We start from the raw sequence: 23781 nt of genomic DNA, 5'->3' as shown, positions 1-23781 counted from the left end.
CTGGTTTTCTAAGCATTGCCATTGCCCCTTGGTTCCTGTCCTGTGAGACACCTTGGCTGGTGTTCAGTCTTCGTACTGCTTGCTACCTGGCAGGAGGTGCCTGCCTGGAGCTGCACGCTAGCAGGGGAAGAGCTGTTCTGGGTTCAATAAAGACACCCTGTCATTGTTTGACTCCATAAAGGAAGCAGACAGCCACCTGGAGAGAGGGCCATTCATCCCAGTAATTAGGGTGATTACTATCCAAGTTAAATACTGAGGTCACTCTTATCAAAAGATAGAATTTGAATTTGGAAAAGTGACTATGAATTCATGGTCCAGAATTCCATCATCATCATGGAATATTAAAAGGGGAAGAAAATGTTAATTATAGAGAACACAAAAAGTTCTTGCTGTGGGAGACTAAAGAATAAGGATCACAAGTTCAAATCCAGCCCAGTCCGGGCAACTTAGTAAGGCCTTGCCACAAAACAAAAATAAAAAGAAGCTGGGGATTTAGCTCAGTGCAAAGGCCCTGACTTCAATCCCTGGGACCGCCCCCTCCCAAAAAAAGAAAAAGTGCATGCTAGGATTTTAACTACAGAATATAGAATACCCAGTGGTATTGCATTCTATCAACAAAAACTTGTGAATATTTACTAATAAAAGACATTAATCCTTGAGTCTAAATGTGAAATTATGTGTGCATGTTAAGCACAATTTGAGGGTCAGAGTTAAGAATGACAACAGGTAAATAAGGAAGCTTCCTCAAACCTCACACATTTAAAAAAAAGTAATTTAAATTACACTATGGGGGATAAGGGGCTGGATATAAGTCTGAAGTTCATGCTGTTTTCATCTCTGCCTCTTCCAAACACCAGGGCAAGTGTAGAGGAGAGGCCTAGGGAGGAGCTGTCCTGGCTGCTGGACCCATGGTGTCCTTGCCTGGTCCCCAAAGCTCCTGCCTGCTCTTTACTCAGTTTTTACAGGAGCATGGTTGGTCTCAGCCCCCCTTGTGGCCCTGTGAGTTCCCACCTAAGGGAGCTACATGGGATAAACAGGCCTTTTCCGTGGATTTTTGTTCCTCCCATCACCACCTACTGAGGTTCCCTAAAGGATCTCCCTGTTTACTGCTTGTCATTTTTTTTACAGCCTCTCAGAGTCAGAGATTGAGGCATGAGGCTAAAAAAGACTGGAGAGAGAAAAGGCTCAGATACTCCTCAGTGTATTCTACAAATATCCCCTTTAAGGCACAGAAACCACATAGCCCACATAATCTGCCCGGGAGATTTGTAGCCAGCTATGGATGTGGGGAAGTAGAGCTTTCGTGCTATGGTATTTAGAAATGTTAGGCATTGGGAGAGTGATCTGGTTTATGGATTGGGAAAGGGCTGTGATGAAGCCTAGAATTCTTTTTTTCCTATAGTTAATGTGTAAAAATTTTATCCCGAAAAAAAATATGGGAATCCTAAGTTTGTACGATAGTATCCTTGTTTAAAAAAGCCAAGCATAAAATAAAGTAATATAAACAAAAAGCATCCTAAGAGTGGTTTTTAGGTTCTAGAAGAATATACTCATAAATTAAATCTGAAAAGCATATTATTTAACATAGTATTTGTAAACAGGATGAAAAAGACTTAGAAGGGTTGAAGGGAAGGAAAGAGAATGGGGAAAAATAATAATTAAGACATGTCATGTACAGGTAGAAACTTCATATGATGAATGTGATCATTGTGTATATCTAAATTGTACCAAAAAATTTAATTAAAATTTACAAAAGGAAAAAAACTTTAGGGAACATAGCTGATTGTTCAATTAGTTATTTGCTCAATATAAAACTTGTTCAACCAAATATTCTTACCAAGAATTATCCCACTATAGCTATAGATCCTCAGGACAAACCTAGAGAAGACATTAATCAGCATTTGCAAATTGTATTCCTATGACACTGCACCAGTGTATTCATGTGGCATGATAAAAAAGTTCTGTGGTCAAAAGAGTTTGAGAAACACCGTACCCTGTGTTCTGAAGAAGCCTATTTAATTGTGTTTCCCCCATTACTTGGTAGATGTCTGGTGTATTGGAGCCCCATTAACCCCTTGTGGTAGAAGATAGTATAGGAGATTATTGATACAAATTACAGTAGTATTTTTGATGGCAAGATTTGGCCAATCTGAGCTTCTAGAGTCTCTAAAGAGTGGGACGAAGGCTGGCATATTCGGTCAGGAATTCTCACCATCCTTCATGTCTAAGTCCTTCATGTGGAAAGATGGGCAGCCAGGCCTGGGGATGTGACAGGGAAACTGTGCTAAAGGTCACATTCATCCATTTCATCCTTCCCTCTGGACCTCAGAAGGATCGTGCTTACTGCATCCCTCAAAGCTGTTTTTTTAAAAAGCAAATTGGCATTTTAATGAAACAGGAGATACAGGGTCCTACTCTATCTGAGGGGCTGCTGTACCTATTCATGGGGAACAGTGGCCTGTTTGCAGCATGGGAAAGGGAGTGTATCAGCCTGTGGGGCTTTCTATAGTGAGATGACATGATTACCCCTAGACCCCAAACAAACATCTCTGGGACAACACATTCAAGTTTATTTAATAAAACCTGTGTTGAACTTATATAAGTATATTGTGACAGTGGCTATCATACTGTATATGTCAAGAAAGTGCTTTGAAACTTTATGCAAATACATGGGTGATGTATATACTACTGTACACCCCAAAGACTACCCTATGCGTTCTTGATACCAAGGAAAACACAAGTGTTCTCCAGGCAGTTCAAAGGGAAAGTCAGCTCAGCTCTGCACCTTTCACAGCCTGGTTCTCTTCAGATGGTGGTGAGGCAGTGATCAGGGTGATAAAGGTTTGTTTTTATCACTAATTCTTATAAATGAAGCACTGTGGTGGGAGTATTTGTACATTTTAACCCCAATTTTGCTTGTAAATTTCATAGCAGCTTTCTGGGCTAAATGACATTGCTTAGAGTTACAATAACCAAGACAGATTAAAATGAATTGCTCAAGGTCATGCATTCATTTATTATCAGAATGTTACTAGATCTGACTGGTTGAACACATTTGTGATCCGAGGAAAGTTCTTCATATTTATAACTATGTGGAGTATGGATATCATCATCAATATTTAGTATATTACATCCTTTTATAAATAGCTATTGGGTAAAGTCTGTTCATGAACTCTCAATAAAATTCCAAAAAACAAAAGTTTTCAGTGCTTTACTATAAGTGCTCTGAGAAGACATTTGTGTGTGAATACTTTTTTGTGCTTTTGTCACAAGCAAGTATTTTGGCTACTCTAGGATCAAAGGTATTATTATAGGCAGCTAAAATAGATAGAAATTAATATACAGTCAGAGAGAGACTGGGCTCTCAAGGAAGCCAGCAGAAAAATGAAAACATCTTAATTATGGCTGGAGGTGCATCTGAAGAAGACTAGGCATCAAGATAAAGATGCAATAGTCAGACCCACATACTTCCCTAAGAGATCAGGAATAATTTGGAATTATACTGTAATTAGTAACACCTGGTCTAGGAAGTCCAGATAGGCCTCGGTCTCCCAGGTGGGGTACCAGAGAATCCAGACCCATCCTGTCACTGCCTGTGTGGCTGAAGGGTCCACAGAGTGAGAAATGATGGTGGGAGATTAAGAAAAGACAAAGAGATCTAAAAGAAAATAAGGTGGGGCCAGATGGGGCTCTTACTCCTGATGGGAGAAAAAGACCACCAGGCAAATGCAGTGTGTTTATTTGTAGTGGTAGAGATAAGGGAAGTGCAGGGGAGGTAAAAGGCTGGCCTATAACTGGAGCCAGGAGACTAGCTAAGGTCTGCAGTACTTCATGCTTGATGGTTTTCTGGCGAATGGACGGGGAGGAAGACAGCCCTCTTCTTATCCAGGCCTTGCTCCACAATGCCCTCTGGTAGCCTGTACTCCTCGCACAGGGCCATGCCTCATCTGTGAGAGCAGGTGAGTTAGGCCTGGCCACAGTGATCTACAGCCCAGAGCTCCCGGAACTATCCCCTCCCACGAATGCCTGTGCTTTTTCCATGCACCCCTGCTATGTGATTCACTTTCAAATTGGACCGATATTGGCTAAGCAGCTATACTTGTAATCCTATAAGTCGATTGAAATTTAACCCACGTTTTACCTTCATTGTGACTTTGCTGTGTAAATTACCCCTGATAAAGGACCTTGGTGGCAGCTTATTTCCAGGTCTCCTCCTGTCTCTCAGGAGCTATCTCTCTCAGGACATTTCCTACTCTTAATCTGCATTGTTCCTTAGAATTCATTCTTCAATTTCAGGGAACATGAACTCAGCACATCTGACATTTAGTATGTTGGGAGTTATATTTCTGCTATATCAATGTGATCTATGGTGTCTCAAATCCTTTACCCTCTTTTCCAAACTGAGGCAGCCTTTGTCTTTGAAATCACACCTAGCCCCTTAGCTTGCATCAACCCTGCTGTACACATGGCTACGCTACCCTCACTAGAGCAGAGATAAACCATGCATCAAGGGGAAGCTTGGGCAACCATGAGAGGATGAGGATTTAAAATCATCATTTTTCTGAGGGCCTAAAGTGAAAGGAGCAATGTTTGTGCCAACAATATTCATAGCAAAAACTTGAAATGATTCTATTCTCACACTTTACAAACTCCAAAGGGCACCCAGCTGTACCTGAGACCTCACATTGTGGGCAAAAAACAACAAATCTTTGTAAAGATTCTAAATCAAGAAGGAAAACTGGAAACCTATATGCTTCAAAGGAACAAACCCAGGGAGTTAAAAGTTCCTTGAGACCCCAAATGTATCCTCTACCATGTAGAAACAAAGTCACTCAATTTCTCTAAACTTTAATTTCTTCATTGGCAAATTGGAAAAACAATAGCATGCCATCTCACAGAGCTCATCAAAGAATAAGATAATAGAAGTGGGGCCTTCAACCCAGGCCTGGTGCAGGGCAAATACTCAGAATGTTCACTAAGACAAATAAGGGCAGATTGGTTTTTTGGGTTTTTTTTGCTTAAATTCTTTTATTGGTACATTTTAGGTATATAATACATTTACATTTATCATCGGGTGCTTGTACCTGGACATGATGCATCTTGGTTCTTATTTTTTCCCCATTCCCTGTGCTCCCTTCACCCCTCCACCCTTCCCTATTTACAAAGACTTTAAAATTATGAGAAAAGGGGAGATTGATTTTGAATTCCAACTTATGTCTGGCCAGGAGCTGGTTATATACATTGAGTCCCTTGTGCATATTAGTGCTCTGAACTTAGTAACCAAACATAATGTTGGTTGATAGTACTCTTTATTAATAACAGACTCATTTTAAAAGGGATTTTCTGGATTTCTTGGTCAAAATGGGCTGGATGTTCACCCTTCAGCATGTAAACTTTCCCTTAATCTTTTTTTTAGGACATTACCATCATCTTCAAGCTCACGTGATATAATGAATTGGTGGGTATTTTTGACTTGTGTGTCCCGAGATTCTTGTCCCAAGCATCTTCCCCTTCAGTACTGGTCTCTGATGAGAGCCTCAGGCATGTCCTAAAGAACTCTCGCCCACTGACCACTTTTGTAAGTGGGTTAAGGCTCCTCTGAGTTCCAACCAAAGGTGGCCTTCCACGCTTCTTCCATTGCCCTCTACGGGACCATAGAGATTGGCCCTGGCTTTCGCTGAACCATTTGGTGGTATTTCTGCAAAGCCCTTCAACTCCTGTCCTATCGTTCTTTTGTTCTGTTCTTTAGTTATTCCTTTTTTTAAGAAAAAAAGCTCAGCTCTGTTGTCTGTTCTGTATCATTTTCTGAAATGAGGTACTAATTGTATGGCCCAGGTAGAGCTTTCTACCGTACTTTTTAATAAAGTTAGAAATTTAACCTGTCCAGTCTTATGGCTCTTCATCTTTCCTAAAAAGCACCTTTGAGGTCTTCAGGCACGTTGTCACTGGCATGGAGCTGTTCAGTCCACTCTGACCTCAGCTAGGACAACTTCCCACCTGTCTGCACCCGCATCATTGTGCCCACTCCCTTTTGGCATCTCAGTTGTATGTTCTGGCCAAGGCTCAAGGCATATTTCTTAACCTGGTCTAATACTATTCTTAGGGAAGCTCAATTTTATATAAATCTTTATTTCTGTAACCGACCAAACACTTTTGCTTCCTGCCTGGCCAATATGTGAGTCCGTGTATAAAAGGATATACTTCTCCTTTGTGGCTTTTTGCTCTCTATCCTGCCACATGCTGAGCATTGCTGATGTGATCGTCCTTCTACAGGAAGACAGCCAGTCTTCCTAGCAGTCAGAGTTCATGAGAAAGGAGCCGTCACTTCCCAGGCTGAGAAGGAGTCCATTGTCTGCCATCTCTTTGCTATTGCCTCCTTGTTGAGCATTTCCCCAGGCCCTTTGGTTCTCAGCCTGGGATGACTACGGGGCCCACCATATTTGATAGCACAGTTTTATTAATATCCTGGAGGCCTCAGGTGACAGATGACATGACTCTCTGGTGGAGTGGCAAGGACTACCATCACTTTCTTTTTGGTTTGTTTTACCTGTAAGAATTTCAAGCTTACAGGACCAATATGTTCCACAAATATTTTGTGATATAATTCTTTTGTGCTTCACTCTAAGCATTCTTTCTCTTCTAGGACACACATGGGCATCCTTGATTGGTCCACATGCTACATTGGTGATGTCTTCCTTCTGAGTCCAAGCTCAGTCACCAGGTGGTTCTTCCTTCCTTAGGATGGATTTTCTCTCAGGAAGAGCTGACATGTGCCTATCTGCTCACAAGACTTGCCCAGATTTGTGACAACACTAGCTTTGGCTCAAGCTGGAACACTAGCCACAGCTAGTTCCCACAGACCTCGCACTTCTTTTCCTTTGATCATATTTGGCCTTGATTAGGATAATCCCGTGAGCTTGCCCAGACAGAGATGCAGCCTGATTGTCTCAAAAAATGGTTAAAACTGGTTAAGACTTATGCCACAGGGATCACTAGTTTGGTCAAAATAGTGCCAGGGACCTCTCGTCTCTCTGGACCACGTCCTCTGAGGGAGGCCAGGGTGTTTATTATAGAACTCCATGACATTATACTCACATTTTAGATTTTTTTTTAGTAGAATTTTTGGAGACTGTTACCTACAATACACAATACAGAATTGTACACCGTCATGTATATGGAATAGACGTTTTGGAATATTTATTAAAAGACCATGGCATCTGACATATACAAACTTAAATGTCTGTGGAATAGGTGGATGAAAACCAAAGTACTGTGCCTAGTCAGTGGCTCCTGAGAAGTTAAAATAAAGCTTAATCTATTTAATTTTATTAGTGTGTTCATGCTTACTTAGGAAACCCTCAAAGACCTCTAAACTTAGGTATGATTTTATCAAAACACCAGAGGGGTGGATCTAGATATATCTTAAGACATAATTTGTTTCAAGACAACAAATACTTTTGTACCTCAAGAAACCTCACTGGAGCACACACATTTTTCACTTCTTTTCAGCTTTAACTAACCCTCCAGTGAGTAGGAGTTGACTGAGAACCAAATACTTCTGATGTGACTGTGGTTTCTTGTGAGGTGGGTGCCATGGGAGACAGAAGGAACATTAATCTGGCTCCTCAGCTTTGTTTAGGACAAGTGCTGCACCCTTGTGAAACACTGTGGCATGAAATAAATATACAGTAGGCAGAGCACAGCATCTATTTTAGGAAGTCAAACTGAAAGTAAAAGCTTCAGAGAAGCAGCTTGCAGGTGATTGCTTGGGTTTGAATCTGTGCTGTCTGGTGCTGCTAGATGCTTCTGACTGTCTGGGGCTTCACGTGCCTTCCCTTAGGTCCATGGCAGCATCACTGTGGCATGTACAGTCTGAGGAATGTGGAAGATGGCCCTCTCCATATCATGGTCTGGGTTCTTCCTCCCAAGGATGGCTCCTGACTCACAGGAGGTGTGAGCCTGAGTGATTGTCCTTTTCATCTCCTGGAAATGGGCCAGGCTGTGGATGGAGCATTTGATGTGTGTCCCTGGTGGGCTTGTAATTGCTTTGCTACTTACATGATGATGAAAGTTTGAACTATGATAAAAATGGCAAGGAAAGGAAAATGGCTGTTTCCTTTCCTTGTTGCTCCTTTTTCTGTGTGGCAGCTGAGAAATGTTCTACCAGGGTGGTCTGCAAGGTTTCAGGATCTGAACTATCAGGAGGGTGCTACCTTCTGGATTTGCTTATTTACTTATTGACAGTTTGGAGGAGGGAACACTCACATTCGCAGATGCTTAGTTAGGCCTTCTCAGCAAGTCCCCACCACTCTGCTGCCTGGGCCTGGAGGGCGTCACCTTCCTCAGAGCAGATAGCTTATGTCCCAGCTGTCACCAGATCCTGCTCGTGCACACCACACACACACTAGGGCTGGCAAATCTATTCTGACCCCAGAGCTGCTCCCTGCCCCTCAGCTCCCAGGGCATTTGTCAGAGATCTTATCTATCTCAGTCTGTGGAGTGGACTTATCTTCCTGTTTCTAAAACAGACACAGAGAAGCATGAAATATGAGTAGAAATACACAGCCACTTGGAATGCACCTCAAATGGCATTCCTGTTACATCCATGATTCAAGTGTCTGCCAGAGTCAAAAGCCTGGCTTTGAGGAAGGGAAAGAATTGTTCAGTTTTCCTTTTCAAAGCAAAAACATAAAACCATAAAAAGAAAACCCTACCATTCAGCTAAATGACAGGCAAGATCAGGATTTCAAGAGGAAGATGAGACAGATCTTCTGTTTAGATATGAGACTTAAACACCATACTGAAATGTATTAGTAGAAAATAAGGCCAGCAGAGCCATTGTACAGACATTCCCATCACTTCTTTGTTCATTAACCCAATAAGTATTTCATGACATTACAGTCTTTGGCTCTGCCCCATCTGCACGTTGACATCTAAGGCTGTCCCCATGTGACTGGGCCCACCTGCTTCTGCCGTTGCCAAAGGACGGCATCTCACTGGGCTGTTGGCAGCACAGGCTCTATGACACAGGCCATGCAGTTGGCTGTAACGAAGACAGGCCTTTGGTACAAGTTTACCAGGACTCTGGGACTATGATGTTAGGGTCAGACTCTTGGGAGTCATCTGTCTGTCCTCATGAGGACACTGGCATCCTTGCTGGGTACGCCGGCGTGCACCAGAGAGTGACTGGCCACATCCCACAGCATAGTGGGACCATCAGCTTCAGGGCTCAGTGTGGCCATCAGGGCTGTCACAGTGGGGACGGTAAGGAGAGGTTTCTGACTTCATTAACAGTGGAAAGTTCCTCTGATGCTGTCTGTCAGTCCTGAGGTTTTCCTGTGACAATTCAGGAAAAGAGAAGTGGAGCTCAGATTGTCTGCTTTCAGCTTCACCTTCTAAAAGAAAGAATGAATAAGACGGAGGCTGCATTTATTAGATCACACAGCGCAGCGCAGGACTCACACTGACACCCCAGGCTTTCTTCTCTGCAAATACTGGAAACTGTGGCTTCTGCAATGGCGAGGAGGTTCACAGAACACGTTATTTAGGGTGCTGGGTGACAGTAGGCCTGAAATAGGTCTGGGACCGCACAGAGGGATAAATGGTTTTTCTCTACCGCTGACTGTGGTGGGTGGAATAACGCCTCCTGACCCAAGTTGTTCATGTCCTTTGCCCTTAGACCTGTGGATGTGACCACATGCAGCAGGGAACTATGCAGATGGAAACACACGGAGGGTATGGCTGTGGGGTGAGCACCCTGCGTGTGCCTCTAACGAAGTCCCCATCAGAGGGAGGAAAGCAGGAGGCTAAGATCAGGGAGGGGATGGGGGAGGAGACAGAAGGATGCCACACTGATGGCTTTGAAGGGGGAAAGGGGCCCTGGCCAAGGAAAGGAGGTCATGTCTAGAAGCTGGAAAAGGTGGAGAAACCAGCTCTGTTTGTTTTGCAGAACTAGGGCTTGGACCCAGGGCGTTCACACTGAGCTACATTCCCAGTAGCTTTTTACTTTTATTTTGAGACAGGGTATTGCCAGGTCGCTATATTGCCCAGCTTGGACTTGAATTGGTGATCTTTCTGCCTTATCCTCCCAGAGTCCTGGGAGGTGTACACCATCATACCAGGCTGAGATTGGTTTGATGTGCATGAAGTGTGGGCAGCAGTACAAATATAGTTGGGTTGATGATATGGAGAAGAGCTGTGGCTGCTCACTGAGTATCCTGAGAACAGGGGGCTACTGCAGACAGCAGAAAGAAGCAGCCCCTCCCTCTGGTGCCCTGCTACAGAGCCTGTGCTAGAGATCTAGCTGCAGACTCCCAGCCTCAGCCCAGGAGCCCAGGCAGGCATGGGAGGGTTTGGATTTGGAAGATTGCAGTACAGTCTTGGAGAGACAGAGTTACAGCTTGAATAAAGTCCAAATGCTGTTACTATACCAGCATCTTGGAAGTTAAGCCCTCTGCATCCTTTACTCAGGAGTTCCATGGGTGATTCTGACCTAAGTAGGGACCCAGTCATTGCAGAGTTCTGAATATGAGAGTCATTGCAGATTGCTAAACATGATGGTGGCTCATCAGAATTTGCAGATTCCAGAGCAGATTCCTCCAGATGAAAGAGGCAGATCAAGGGCCTCATTGGTGGGTTCTAAGTTAGGTGTGAGAATGATGGTGAGGGCTTTATCCTCTTTCTGGAGAACAGGAAGAGAGAAGCCCGAAGCTCTGAGACTTATCCATTAGGCAAGTCTAGTTTGGGGAGTGAAAAGAGCTAAGATCAGTAAAAGAAGGGGCAGGGAAGAGAAGAGAACCTGACAGGATGAAGCCCTGGAGTCAAATAAGGTGGGAGCGTGATTTGGATTTTTTTTATCTAAGTAAATAACAACATAGAGATAATACATTTTACCTAAACTATTTAAGCCTAAGAAATCAGCATAAAGATGCGTCCAGAATCTACCATGAAAGGTAAAAAATGGCTCAAAGGGGATGGAGTTCTGATCATCAGATAACGGTTATGCTCCGTATCCATGCGGAGAAGTTGTGCCTTTGGGAGAGCACAATAGAGGGAAGGAAGCAACTTGGCTTGGATGTTGGAACTGAATTACATGTCAAGACACTTTTTTTGGGGTGGCACATTTTTCTGAGCAAGTACCTCAAGTTTAGTGCCTTAGTCTCTACCTTAGGGGTGAGGAAAGCCTACCTAGGCACAGGGCCACACAAACCTGTGCCTGTTCCCTACTTCCTATTGGGGGGAAACTCCTGTCTCTCCTGTCCCTCTACTTCTGCTCCTCAGCCCAGCAGCTTGTCTGCTTTGATTGGCAGGTTTTCTATCCTGTGCTGGGCAAGAACAGGGAAAGTTTAGTACCAAGGTCTTCACCCTTGTAAGTGCCATGCTCTGAAACACTAGCAAAATAAAATTCCAGGCTAAAAAGAGGTATGGCTAAGGAACTCTGCTTCTTTTTGTGAAGATTTTTGATCCAATTCCTAATTCAGAGGGGGTCCTGTGTGCACAAGTCAGCTCTGCACTGTGGCTATGGTGAAGGGTTAGGGACCATACAGAACCCTTCCTACTCATGATGCATCTCCTTTCTAAACTACACCCCCCAAGCTCCCTCCTTTCTTCCAACCACCATCTCAGAATGAACAGTGAATTCTAGTCTTTCTAAAACTGAGCACAGGAAAAAAAAGTCTTTAAAATATGGTAGAATTTAGCTGATTCTGTTACAAAGAATTTTACCACATTTGGAGAAAATTTTGGTTAATTGTTAAGCAATACTGCTCCTAGCCTCCAGTTAGGCAGCCAAGCTCTGCATCGTGATCAGAGATGAGTGCCACATCACATGCCACAGAATCATTCATACAGCCCGCATTCCCAGTGGGTCTTCAGGGGCTGGAAAAAGCATCCTGCATGCACGTGGCTGTGGTTTCATTATTTCATACTCATTTCTGTATTCAGGAAGACTTTTTATTATGCAGCATAATTGCTGCTGTGGGGTGATCTTTGACACAAAGCAATTGGGTTCTTGACAGAATCAGCTAAAATAAAAGTAAGAGAACAGAAAGTAGACCTGTGATACGTTTCAGGTCTTTAAAAAAATCTACTATCTAGAGAAGCATGTCGATCTCCAATTATATATAATAAATGACCACCTCTGAAGAGCAACCTTGCTTTTCCAATTAATCTAAACAGAGAAAGCCAGAACACACAAGTTCTATGAAACTTTCTACCATTCTCTTCCCTCTCAACCAGATATGAATGTAATCATTTGTTCCTATGTATTTTAACCATTTAGGAATTTTCAAATATTGAAATGAATACTCAAGATTTTCAATTATGCTGGTATGAGTTGTTTTACATGTTGAAGTTGACTGTTGCTTTTGGACACATGAACATCCACAAACATTTAGTTAATACTCAAAATGTGCCAAACGCAAGGTTATAATGTGTAAAACCGAGAGATTACCAAGGTGTGTGAAAGCAGGTCACCCAGATCCATGCCATCTCCTCAGCCTCATGTATTAAAGAGGTCTTAAAACTCACCTGCACTCTGGAGCTTGTTACAGTGATGGCTCCTGTTTTCAATAACTAATGGTTCTTACTCTTCAGATGGATACTCAGCACCTGGGACTTTACTTTGCACCCAAGACAGTGTGGCTTGGAGGCAGCACTGTTGTATCGCAGTATTAAGCTTTTATGTATGTACAAAAAATTACATATGTGTCCAACATACAAGGCATAAGTGAGAAAGGAGGAGGTATGAGAAGCGGGGGGAGATTCCTGTGGGCTTAGGAAGGCTTTGCGGGGCAGAAGAGACTGGAGGTTGACCTTGAGTGAGTCAGTGATGGGGACAGAGGGAAAGATGTGTGTATAAAGAAGATGGAAGTCATAAGATATGCTTGGGAACAATATAATATGCACTTCTCTTATAGTTTTGGTTGGGGAGAGAGTCTGAAGAGAAGGGCATAGGGTATCTTGCAAAAGTAGGCTAATGCTGTAATAAAGAACCAGGGCATACCAATAATGCAATATAATTTTTTACTCATTTGACCATTCCTTGCAAGGACCTGGGGCCTACATTTCCATGGGAAACCCAGGGAACCAGGCTCTCTCTTCACTCCATTCAGCCAGATTTCCATTCAGTAGAGAGAAAAAATGCCCTTTGAGTGGTGCCATCCACACCCAGGGTGGGTGTTCCTATTATGCACACCCAGAACTATGCCAAACCAATCAGTGGACTGATTTAGTAATTGTACACCCTTAATCCCAGCATCACCCACCCTAGATCCAGCTACCTCTGAAAATCCCCACCTATGACCATGGGAGGGTTTGAGGGACATCTAGAAACAAGCTATAGTATATGGCTTTATTGAAGGAAAGCAGGAAGCAGTGTGGCCAGGACAGTCTCTTTTGAACTGACCTTTAGCCCAAGTGGGTTGAACTTTATCCTAAAGGCAGTGTGAGTCATGCTCAACCTCAGCAGGAACAAACCCACTGGTGGTAAAAGTGCTTTCCAGGGAATGGCTTTTGTGTTGTGGATTCAAGATCATGTCCACAGCAGATATGTGATGGATCTTCAGCCATGTTTGACAGGATAGTGAGATGGCAGATGGGAGCCAGAAAGGAGTCCCAGACTTGTGGATCCTTTCATGAGTTGAGGAAGCCATCAGAACACTGTTGTAACTTGCCGCAACGAGAAAACCCAGATTGGAGTTCAAGTTACTTTGACAGACTCTTGGGAAGCACAAACTGGAGTTGTATTATGTATACAAAATTTGCTTTTTGACCTCATGGTAAGGAAAATTATTGGTGTAAATAATTTTTGTCAGCTTTCCAAAGTTTTGGACAAGTTAACTCTTTTGCAATTATGCAATCTAAAAATTTTTAAATATGCTTGAAAAAATACATGCAGATCCAATAGGAACAGAGAATGTCAATGAAAAGAATGTGCTCTCTGTGTGCCTCAGAGAATCCAGCACATAGGCTGCTGTATCTGGCCTAGGCTGCAGGGTTTAAGGAAGTTGTTTGCGGAGGAATTTCTATTAAATGAAAAACCAAGGTCAGTGTAGTCCTGTCCTTCCTTTGATGGGAGTTTTGTGTTTTGTGTGTAAACTAAAAGGGTTGGCATGAAGTCAGTTACCCACATCTGAAGTCTAGGACAGGCCCCTAACTTTAAGATTAGGCAGAGTTGAGGGAGAAATCTCAGAAGTCTGAGATTTGGGGGGAGATTTTTAAATGATTCCTGTCAATCTTCAAATAATGTAAAAACAATAAGGAGCTGTTGGTGGTATTTTCAGGTGTTCTCTATTGGTTTGTGGAAGAATCCATTAAAAGAGGCTTGAAGTTCACCAATATATAAAAAGATGTATAACCTGATCTGTTTTTCATCATTCCCCACCAAAAGGTAAACTGTAATAACAAAAATGGTAAGAACAGGAAGGGAAAGCAGAAAAGAATGATCACAGGGTGCCAGGGTGGGAACCCATACATCCTGAAGGCCAAGGCTGAGATCTGCTGTTCTGCACAAAGGCTGGTGACAGTGTAAGGACAGTTTTGTTCTGGTTTTAGAAATGCCTGAAGGTGGTCTGCCCTCTTCAGGCCCAGTGTCCTTTGAGCCATGAGTTCTTCATTTTCCAAGTCCTCTTTAGATATGAATTATCCACTCCAGACATCAGGGGTGAAAAGGCTACTAGTTTGCATTCTACCTAGCTCTCATCCCAGAGAAGCCAAGTGATCTATTTATTTACCAAGTTAACTCATTTTCTAAGAACAAAACCAAACCTTTATTTATAAAGTTCACAGCAATCAACATTGTGAGGAATTTTCACAATTCATATTGCAAGGGCGAATTTGTTAGATATAAATGGATTGGAAAGCACTTTTTTTTGGTCTGCCTGGCTTTCTGAGTGCACATTTCCCACTCACTGAGGCTGAAGAGCAGGTGCTCCTCATGAGGAGGAAGAGAAGTATCTGCATCCTTACATTCCAGAGAAGAGAGGTGGTGATGGGCAGAGGAAGAGGGGTGAAAGTTAAGGAAGAGGAAAGGGTGAAGAATGTGAGGGTTAGAAAGTAGGGAAATATTTGAAGGCTCCAAAACTTCTCCCATAAGCCTAGAAGGCTCTGCCAGTTCTTCTTAAATCAATCATCAAACCTATGCTTCATTGATGGAAACAGATGTGGTTAGCTTGCTAAAGTCAGGCAACGGGTGAGTTCTCATGCATGCAGCTTCCAAAGGTTCCACTTTCAACAGAATGGCCACTTCTGCTGGCTGGACCACCATTCGGTCATCCCAGGGACACTTTCCTGCTGTGCAGAGTGGGGCCTTCCTGGAGAAAACTATCTGGGGCCAGGGATTTAGCTGAGTCACCCACTGCACCTGCCTTGGAAGTGCAAGGTCCTGAGTTCAAACCCTGGTACTGGAAAAACAAAACAAAAAATGAGCTAGATGGAAATGGGCGCTGAAAAAGGAGGAAAAGTCTCATGAAACACTGAGGGTTCTTTAGTTTGGGTGAGGTTGGGATGGAGAGAGAGGCAGGAACTGTGGGAGTGGCCTGGGAGTGGTTTGTATGAAACCTCCCTGGTGTTAGTGCCAGAAATCTCAAATCCTAGGCAGAGGGACAAGGTTGCAGAGGAACCAGTGGTGGCGCACCTATGGCATGTGTGTTATTTGTTTTTCTTTTAAGACAAGAGATGTTAATGTATGAGTTGTTTCCAGACTAAAACCTCAGCTTTCAGGTTTAATTGTGGTGTTGGCACTTTGCAATAAATAAGTGGGTTTTGGGTTGCAGTTTGGGCACTCGTCTTTAAAAGGTTCGCTATCAGTGCCCTAGACTTACTCCAAAGTGAGTCTTGAAAGGAACAAGATAAAGGCAGGTGGTAGTAGGCAAGGAGACATGATCCTGTTTGGATCACCCTTGGAGGGCGTCTTTTTGCAGCTGTAATTTGCTGCATCCACATAGAAGGTCAAAGGCTACTTGAGGGAGTCTTGTGGACTAGGGAAGTCACTCCAGGGACCCGGGGGTATGGAGAGTCCCCAGATCTTAGGGAAGGGCCTAGGTCTGTTTGGGCTGTCATGGTTGTGCGGTCTGTAGCACTGACTTTTCTAAATGTGCCTTTTTCCCTCTCTTTCCTTAGGGAGGCAGGACACAGTGCGTGAGAGAAGTCTGCCCCATTCTCTCTTGTCCCCAGCACCTTAGTCACACACCCCCAGGACAGTGCTGCCCCAAATGCTTGGGTGAGTGACTATTTTCAGGTCAAAGAAAAATGAATTTCTTTTGGGAGTCTTTGTGTACAGCGTGTATGAGCACTGCTCCCTGGGGTCATGAGGTGACCCTGGTTCCTGGCTCACTAGAGACACCTGCTCCTGAACTCATGGGAGCAGAAGGTGTGAACAGAGTGTGGCTTCTTCCTTGTCTTCTGTTGATCTAGAACCTGGGACACCAGGTGACATGGGACCCTGCTCTGGGAAGTTAGCAAAACTGAAGAAGCCTTCTGTAATTGGCTTAAGGCTGTTAGTGGCACATTTGCTAGTGGTGTTGGAAGTGATGACGTGGAAGGATGCAGACGCTGGTTACCTGCAGGGGCAGAGGGTGCAGGCAAATAACGTGCAGTGAAGGAAGGGCTTGGCAGGGAACAGTGAGTAACAGACAGCAAGAAGACCGTGTGAGGGCTTTTTCTGAGCATCCACAGTGTACTGCATACCAAGCTGCACACTATATTTGCTTTCTCTCATGGAATCTTTTCAAGAAGCTGTGAAATATAGTTGCTGTAAATAGAACTCTTGTGTGTGTGCAGGTGCTGTTTATTACCAATTTCATTGTGGTGGGGAGGAAGTGTCCTCCACATCTCTGGGGGGTCCCTGGGGTCTGATATGGTCCTTACGCACCTTTGGCTTTGCATTTCTACCCTTGCTGTTTCTCTTATCTCTATTTTGTTTTTGTGAAACATCATTTTGTCTCATCAGAGATCCTTCCACCTCAAGTCTTTCTATGCCTTGTGGGGCCATTGAATCCAGGCTTCTTCACCATATTTCCTGGTGGTTTGCAGCTGGGGAGGGCAGTTATTCCATAGAGAAGAATGGGCAGCAGGCAGCCCTGTAAAATGGAGCACTGAGCTCCCTGTTCTCACAAGGGCTCTGCTACTGTGCTTTGGGGATCTCACTGGTCATCTCTTCTCTTTGACCTCCAGCCTCCTGTCAGTCAGGGCTCAGGCTTCCCCGGCATCTTTTCTCCTTCCTCTCATAGTTTGCTTTCTCTGCCTCCAAAGCCTCTTACTGATTCATTTTTCTCATTTACAAGATTGCTGGAGCCATACTCTGAAATCTGTTTTCTTTTTATAACCGGATTGGCAAACAAAGGCATTTTGTTAAACTAAGGCAGTTTTCTCCTCTCTGAGGGATTTTAATGTAGTTGGTTGGTTTGTGTTGTTTTTGTTTTTTGATTTTTTGAGACAGAGTCTTGCTATAAGGTTCAGGCTGACCTTGAACTCACTATGTAGCCAGGCTGACCTTGAATTCCAGAAATCCTTTTGCCTCTTGAGTGCTAGCATTACAGGAATGCCCCACCACACCCAGTTTCTGCTTTAATCTCTTCTAACAATGTTTGCCTTCCTGAAATATATATATATATATATATATATATATATATATATATATATATGCATGCACACACACACACTTTATAAATAAAGATGGAATAATTAAAAGAACAAAAGGGAATTGTTTGAGCACACCTGATTAAAGATATTTCCATGCACATAGGATTCATGGACCACTTGTGTGCATTTGTGGCCCTGGAGTAAGATGAGCCTGGTCAATGTGGCAGAAATGGCCATGCTGGGTCTGTGGGGAAGCAGTGCTTCTTCTCCTAGGACAGCTGTCACAGAGGAAGGAGACCTGGCCCCAAAGATAAGCAGACTTGATTAATGCTTTGAAGCCAATGCCATGGACATGCTAAGTCCACTAAGAAGCTTCCTATTTGAGCAATGCCTGTTGTGTTGAGTGCAGGTTTTACTGATCATTTGTGGTTTTAGAACAGACTACAAAAGGAACAGCAAGTATTGGGAAACTTTGAAAATCCTAATTCTCCCAAGAAAGACTTTTGATTGGGCTAAACTGTGGTGGAATGGTGTAAAAATGGCTTAATCAGGCTGTCCTCTGAGTCTCAGAACAAATCCTTTTAGTGTTCTATTTTAAACTGTGCCATGATGACTTTGGGATTAAGATCTTGTGTTCTTTGGTGGTTAAAAGAAACATATTCATCCAACAAAAGACAGAAAGAAGGAAAGAAAAGCAAACACCAGGATACTTTCTAGATGCCGAAATCTTAAGTCTACTCAGACTTTTGGCTATGTGGGCACTGGTTTACTTTTAAATTTCCCCTCACCAGGATTGCTTCCCATGACCTACCCTTGCCTTTTATATTACAAATTCCTTGCCTTGCTTTCCTCATTTCCAAAGGAGAGTCTCATCAGAGATCAGTGCACACAGAACAACGCCCAGCACCCTGCCCAGTGGGACACAGTCCAGGACCATATTTGAATTATGTCACTACTGATAATGATAATGGTCACTACCTGCCATACCTGGGTGGTGTTAGTGAGTGCCTAGCACTGTGCTAAGAGCTTGACGTCCATAATTTTAGGGAAAACTTATGGTTTAGCAAGGGATAAATTAAGGCATTGGTCATTTGTTTAGGGGTATTAAAATGTTGAAGAATCCTTTTGTTGATCATTTAATAGATCATTCCATTGACAGATAAATCCCATCCATTCCTCTATGCAACAATATTGAGTTCAGTGATGATGGTGTAAGAACCAGCTATGGAAAGAGAGGAGAGGGCCATTCTGTCTAAAGATGAAAGGATTCTGGAGAGGAAATGTGGACCTCAGCCATGAAAAAGATTTATTTTGATTGGTAAAGAAGAAAGTTTCTATATAAAACTTTGTATCTATTTGTCTCCTACCTTTTGCCAAAAAGGATTTGAAGTGACTTACAAAATAACTGAAGTATATGTAGAAAAAAGATAGGAAAAAGATAAACAATCTTATCACAACTTTAAGACAATTACTTAACAGAGGCAGAGCTCTTTTTACTTCTTACAGGACAGAAATATATCTTAAATGGGTTGATAAAAGAAACTAATGTTCAAATTAGTGAAAAATATCTTCACCCTCATTTTTACAGTAAGTACAAGTAAAAACTGCTTAGGGTTATCTTATGTGTGGTAATGTCTTAAAATGAAGATGCAATTTGGCAGTAGTGATTCTAATGGGATTGGCCAAATAAATCTATGTGATTTGGGCTGCACACAGTCTTCTGATACTTTAGAGTGACCCTAGAATGGTTTTTCAGAAGAAAATTTGGTGAAAGGGTGAATTTTATATTTTGCAGTTAATTTTATTTAGTCTGTAAGTTCTCAGGAAGTTCAAGAGGCTCAAGACAGGTGTGCATTCAATATCAGGTGTGATTGAAAAGTAGAATGCTTAAATTAAAAAAATTATTACAGTAAAGGAAGCATTACCATTGGTACCCCTCAAAATACCCTCTCCTTTGCTCCAAACATACTTATCCAATTATGCCTTCTACTTTGTGAAGCAGTTCTGAAAGTCCTCTTTCATGAATGTCTTCAGTTGTATTGTCATGGCTGCCTGAATTAATTCACAATATTTTCCTTTCGTGGTCATTTGGACTTTGGAGAAGAGCTAGAAGTTGCAACGTGCCAGATCTAGTGAATAGGTGGATGAGGACACATTGTCATGTTTTTATGAGCCTGCCTTTCTTCTGGATGGTACTTGACAGCAGCATTCACTATAGTTTTGATCATACTTTGTAAAGTCACTCACAAAAGAGGACTTCCAGAAGTGCTTCAAAAAGTGGTAAGAACAATGGGATAAGTATGTTTGAAGCAAGGGGGAGAATTTTGAAGGGGACTAATGACGGTGTGTCTTTTACTATAATAAATTTATAAAATTTAAACATTCACCATATATTTTGAGCATACCACTTACCTGTGTTGGTTGGAATACTGACAATCAGTATGCTAAATTTTCTTACTATCAAAGAGCTTTTGGTTATACAGCTTAATAGTAACAGTGTGATAGAAGTGCTGCTATGACATATTGATTCTGTTGATACCATTGTATGAGTAAAATTAGTAAAGTACAGAGAAATCTTACTCAAGTCACAAGGGAGTCTGCATGTTGGACCCAAATTACAGCTCACTGTCACTTTTTGAGGACCTACAAGTTTATTCTTCATGATGAGAGCCAAACTAGTGATTTAGTTCTGAATCTATACTATATTCTGGCCTACAAGTTAACTCTGGTAAGAAGATAATATTTTTTTCTTGACTTACTATTTTCAACAATGCTGATTCCAAGAAGACCACAGCTTACTGATAAAGATTGCTATTCTTTTTTTTCCTTTTTCAAGAAAAAAGAAGACTGTGGATATAAATATGATTAATGAATATGAATTTCTGGTCTCTTTCTTTTTCTGGTAAAGGGAATTGAACTGAGGACCTCATGCTTGCCAGGCATGTGCGGTGCCACTGAGCTAAATCCCTGATCCTGAATTTCTGGTTTCTTAACTTTATCTTTAATTAAACTAATGCTCCAGAGATGGCTTGAGGTACTTTAGGAAATAAAATCTCCAACTTGAAAGAAAGGAAGAGACTGGATTTTGGTCCATATTTGGGTTTTGCCTTCTTGGACTTTCTGGTTGTCAATCTGATCCTCTTATCAGTGGAAGCTGAGATAATTCTACAGAGATACAATGCCTATTAAAGGTTGAGCACTTGGCACGTGCAATTGGATTCTGCCTCTTTGCCATTTGAGTCAGCTTCACCCTTTACGGTTTTATTGTTTGGTTTTTTTCCAGTACAGGGGATTGACCCCAGAACCTTAGTACTGAGCTGTATCCCAGCCCTTTTTATTTTTATTTTGAGCCAAGGTCTCATTAAATCACTAAGTTTCCCAGACAGGGCTCAAACTTGCAGTCCTCCTGCCTTAGCCTCCAAGAATATTAGCCTTTATGCAATTTCTGTGATAATCTGTTCAGTGTGCTATAATGAAATACCACAATGGGGTAGCTTTTAAGCAATAGAGATACTGCTTTTAAGCAATAGAAATAGATCAAATTGCTTGTAGATTCTATGTCTCATGAAGTTCTGCTTTCTAGCTCATAGATGGCACCTCTTTGGTGTGTGTGACCTCACTTGATGGAAGGGGCCAGGGTGCTCTCTCAGGCTGCTTATAGAAGAGCACCAGCCCCAATCATGAAGGCTCCATCCTCACGACCTAAATGCCTCTCCAAGGCCCCACCTCTGAGTGCTGTCACATTGGCGATTCGGTTTCAGCATAGGTTTGTGGGATCACAAAAGTTTAGACAATGGTAGATGCTCTTTCATTAGCTCCTTTTGCTAATTCTAGTCCTTGAGGTATCTTGACTCCTTCTACCTCCAACCATCCTACCTAGTTTGGGGGATGGTTAAATTTGTGTTGAAAATAAAGCTCAAGTAGTTTAGAAGTCCTCTATGACTTCCTTGTCTCCACACTCCCCATGATAGTTTCTTTTCAAAACTTAGCATGTCATTGTGTTGAAATAGCCTCTGTGAGTTTCTCTTTCCAGTGGACCATGAGCCCCATGTGGGCCTCTATTTCTAAGACATCATGGTTTACTGTGATAGATGTGTAATCATGATTTGTTGAATGTCCAGGTTCATGGTAAAATTAAACTCTTTTAATCAGTGACTCTCTAAATTAATAACCCCCAGGGATCTACTGGCTCATCTGGCCCAAGGCTCTCTCTTTGTGCACCAGATTTACCTGTTCTTGGGAGGTGGCTTAACATCCTGTGATACAATTGTTGATTAACGCGAGGGGACATCCCTGGCTTCTGTCTCATGACGTGTTGTTGCTTCCCTCCAGGTCAGAGGAAAGTGTTTGACCTTCCTTTTGGGAGCTGCCTTTTTCACAGCAGTGTGTATGACAATGGATCCTCATTTCTCTATGACAACTGCACAGCATGTACCTGCAAGGTGAGGTGGAGCAGAGGGGCTGTGGCACACATACCCACAAGAGGGTTAAGGTTTCAGAGTTATTAGCCAGTACCAATGGTGTTTATCAGGCACAGGGATCAGTGGTGCTACTTCACAAGTGAAATCACACTCAAGGTCACCAGGGAGTTCATGTGCAGCACCCAGCTCTTACTTCATCTTCTGGGGACCTACAATGTGGCTCCTGTGGTAAGAGCCACACTCTGAAAACAGTCCTGAGGATTCCCCAAGCCAGACATGGACATGTGGTCATGCTCCCTGGATCCAGTACCCATCGTGAACTCTCGAGCACACCAGGAAGTGACAATGGCTTTAATTACACTCAAGAGAATGGAAAGGCATGGATTTACAGTTCAACACAAAGCTGAACTTGGTGGTTTGGTAAAATAATGTTTATGTGCTGCTCATTATGCCATGTCTTCCTTGAGCTATAGTTTGCTTTTCTCTGGAGGCAACTGGCCGTCTAATTCCTGGTAAAGAAAGAATTCCACAGCCCCAGAACTTTAGAGAGATACATATCACACATGCACAGACATCCTTATGCTGTAAATTATATGTGAAACCAGGAAGAGAAGCATTTACCATGGAGGACTTTGGGGTCAATGTTAGTGAGTTAACTCGAATGTCTAGGGAAACCAATTTTAAAATAACTTATTTTGTTGGTGATGGCTGTTGTTTTTTTTATTTGGTTGCTAAAGGGCTGGAGAGGGAGAGAGAGGCACATAGATATTAAGACCAATCAGGAGATCTAAAATGAAGGATACATTATTCCAGACCTAGTGAGTACCTGTTGTTCAAACTAGAAATCAAGACATAAAGTTTGAGAAAACATTATGGTTTTGCAAGTTATGAGTTGATTTTTAATAATTTCTATGTGCCATGTACTTTATATTTGAAATGTACAGTAAACCTGAGACTTGATGGGCAGAATAGCATGAAACACCTTAAATAACAGATCTGACCCTGTCACTCCCTAGAGGTTAAATGACCTGGTCAAAGTCACATCTTATACAGTGGAGCTCTAGAACACAGGCCAAATTTTGGAACTTCTCACTCAGTTCCTTTGCAGACACAGCACACACGTCGTCAGTCACCTGGGCTGGTAAGTTAGCTCTTAATTGATGCTCTTTAATAAAAAATGTATCCTTTTCCATGAAATCTCCAAGGTGGCATAAAGCCAAGGAGGCAGGGACCCAACAGAGCTATGTTAAGATATAATGTGGAAGAGAAGGGCAGGAAGAAGGAAATGTTTTGTCTGCAGTGAGAAGGGCTTCTTTGCCACTTGCTGGCTGGAGTAGACCAGTCTCTTGGGCATGGGACTGTAAACTCCCCAAAGGTGGGGAATGTATGCCTGCTGTCCCCAGGCACTAGAATGCCCCACAGCCTAGCCCAGGTCTAATCAACAGGTCACGTTTTGATGAGAATGAAAGATTTATTGCAACACATTAAAATATGGTACCTGAAAAATAAGTTTTAGAAAAGTTACACGTGAGTTATAGAAGGAAGGCCGGGTTGGATATCTGGTCCCCCTGAGGAAAGTCATCTTTAAATTCCCATTTATCTTTGGGTCCCCAGGATTCCACCATGGTGTGTAAGAAGAAGTGTTCCCAGCCTGGCAGCTGTGACAGAGGTGAGGAGGCCTGTTGTGAGCAATGCCTCCTGCAATTGCCCCCAGAGGACGTTAGTGTGTGCAAGTTTGGGAACAAGATTTTCCAGGTATGTCATGGGCCATGTTCATGAG

General features: G+C 42.6%; 1 protein-coding gene across 16 annotated transcripts in view; it reads left to right on the top strand.

Moving 5' to 3' along the window:
• The window catches only part of LOC101717569 (BMP-binding endothelial regulator protein), a 321597-nt gene that overhangs the window by 137115 nt on the left and 160701 nt on the right, over positions 1-23781 (top strand). For all 16 annotated transcript variants that reach the window (XR_015446606.1, XR_015446605.1, XM_087199424.1 and 13 more), the window contains 3 exons: positions 16120-16219; positions 21913-22022; positions 23616-23756. Coding sequence is in view for 14 of the 16 variants with exons in the window: in XM_087199424.1 (XP_087055550.1) it covers positions 16120-16219; positions 21913-22022; positions 23616-23756 (351 nt within the window). In the remaining 2 variants the exon portion in view is untranslated. The remainder of the gene's footprint in view (positions 1-16119; positions 16220-21912; positions 22023-23615; positions 23757-23781) is intronic.

The sequence above is a fragment of the Heterocephalus glaber genome, unplaced genomic scaffold (assembly GCF_053883595.1).
Source record: "Heterocephalus glaber isolate CG9 unplaced genomic scaffold, H.glaber_assembly_v1.0 deba00001719, whole genome shotgun sequence".
In the NCBI taxonomy this organism is placed as follows: Eukaryota; Metazoa; Chordata; class Mammalia; order Rodentia; family Bathyergidae; genus Heterocephalus; species Heterocephalus glaber.
Note: the sequence above shows the minus strand (reverse complement) of the source record. Positions and strands in the feature narration are given on the sequence as shown.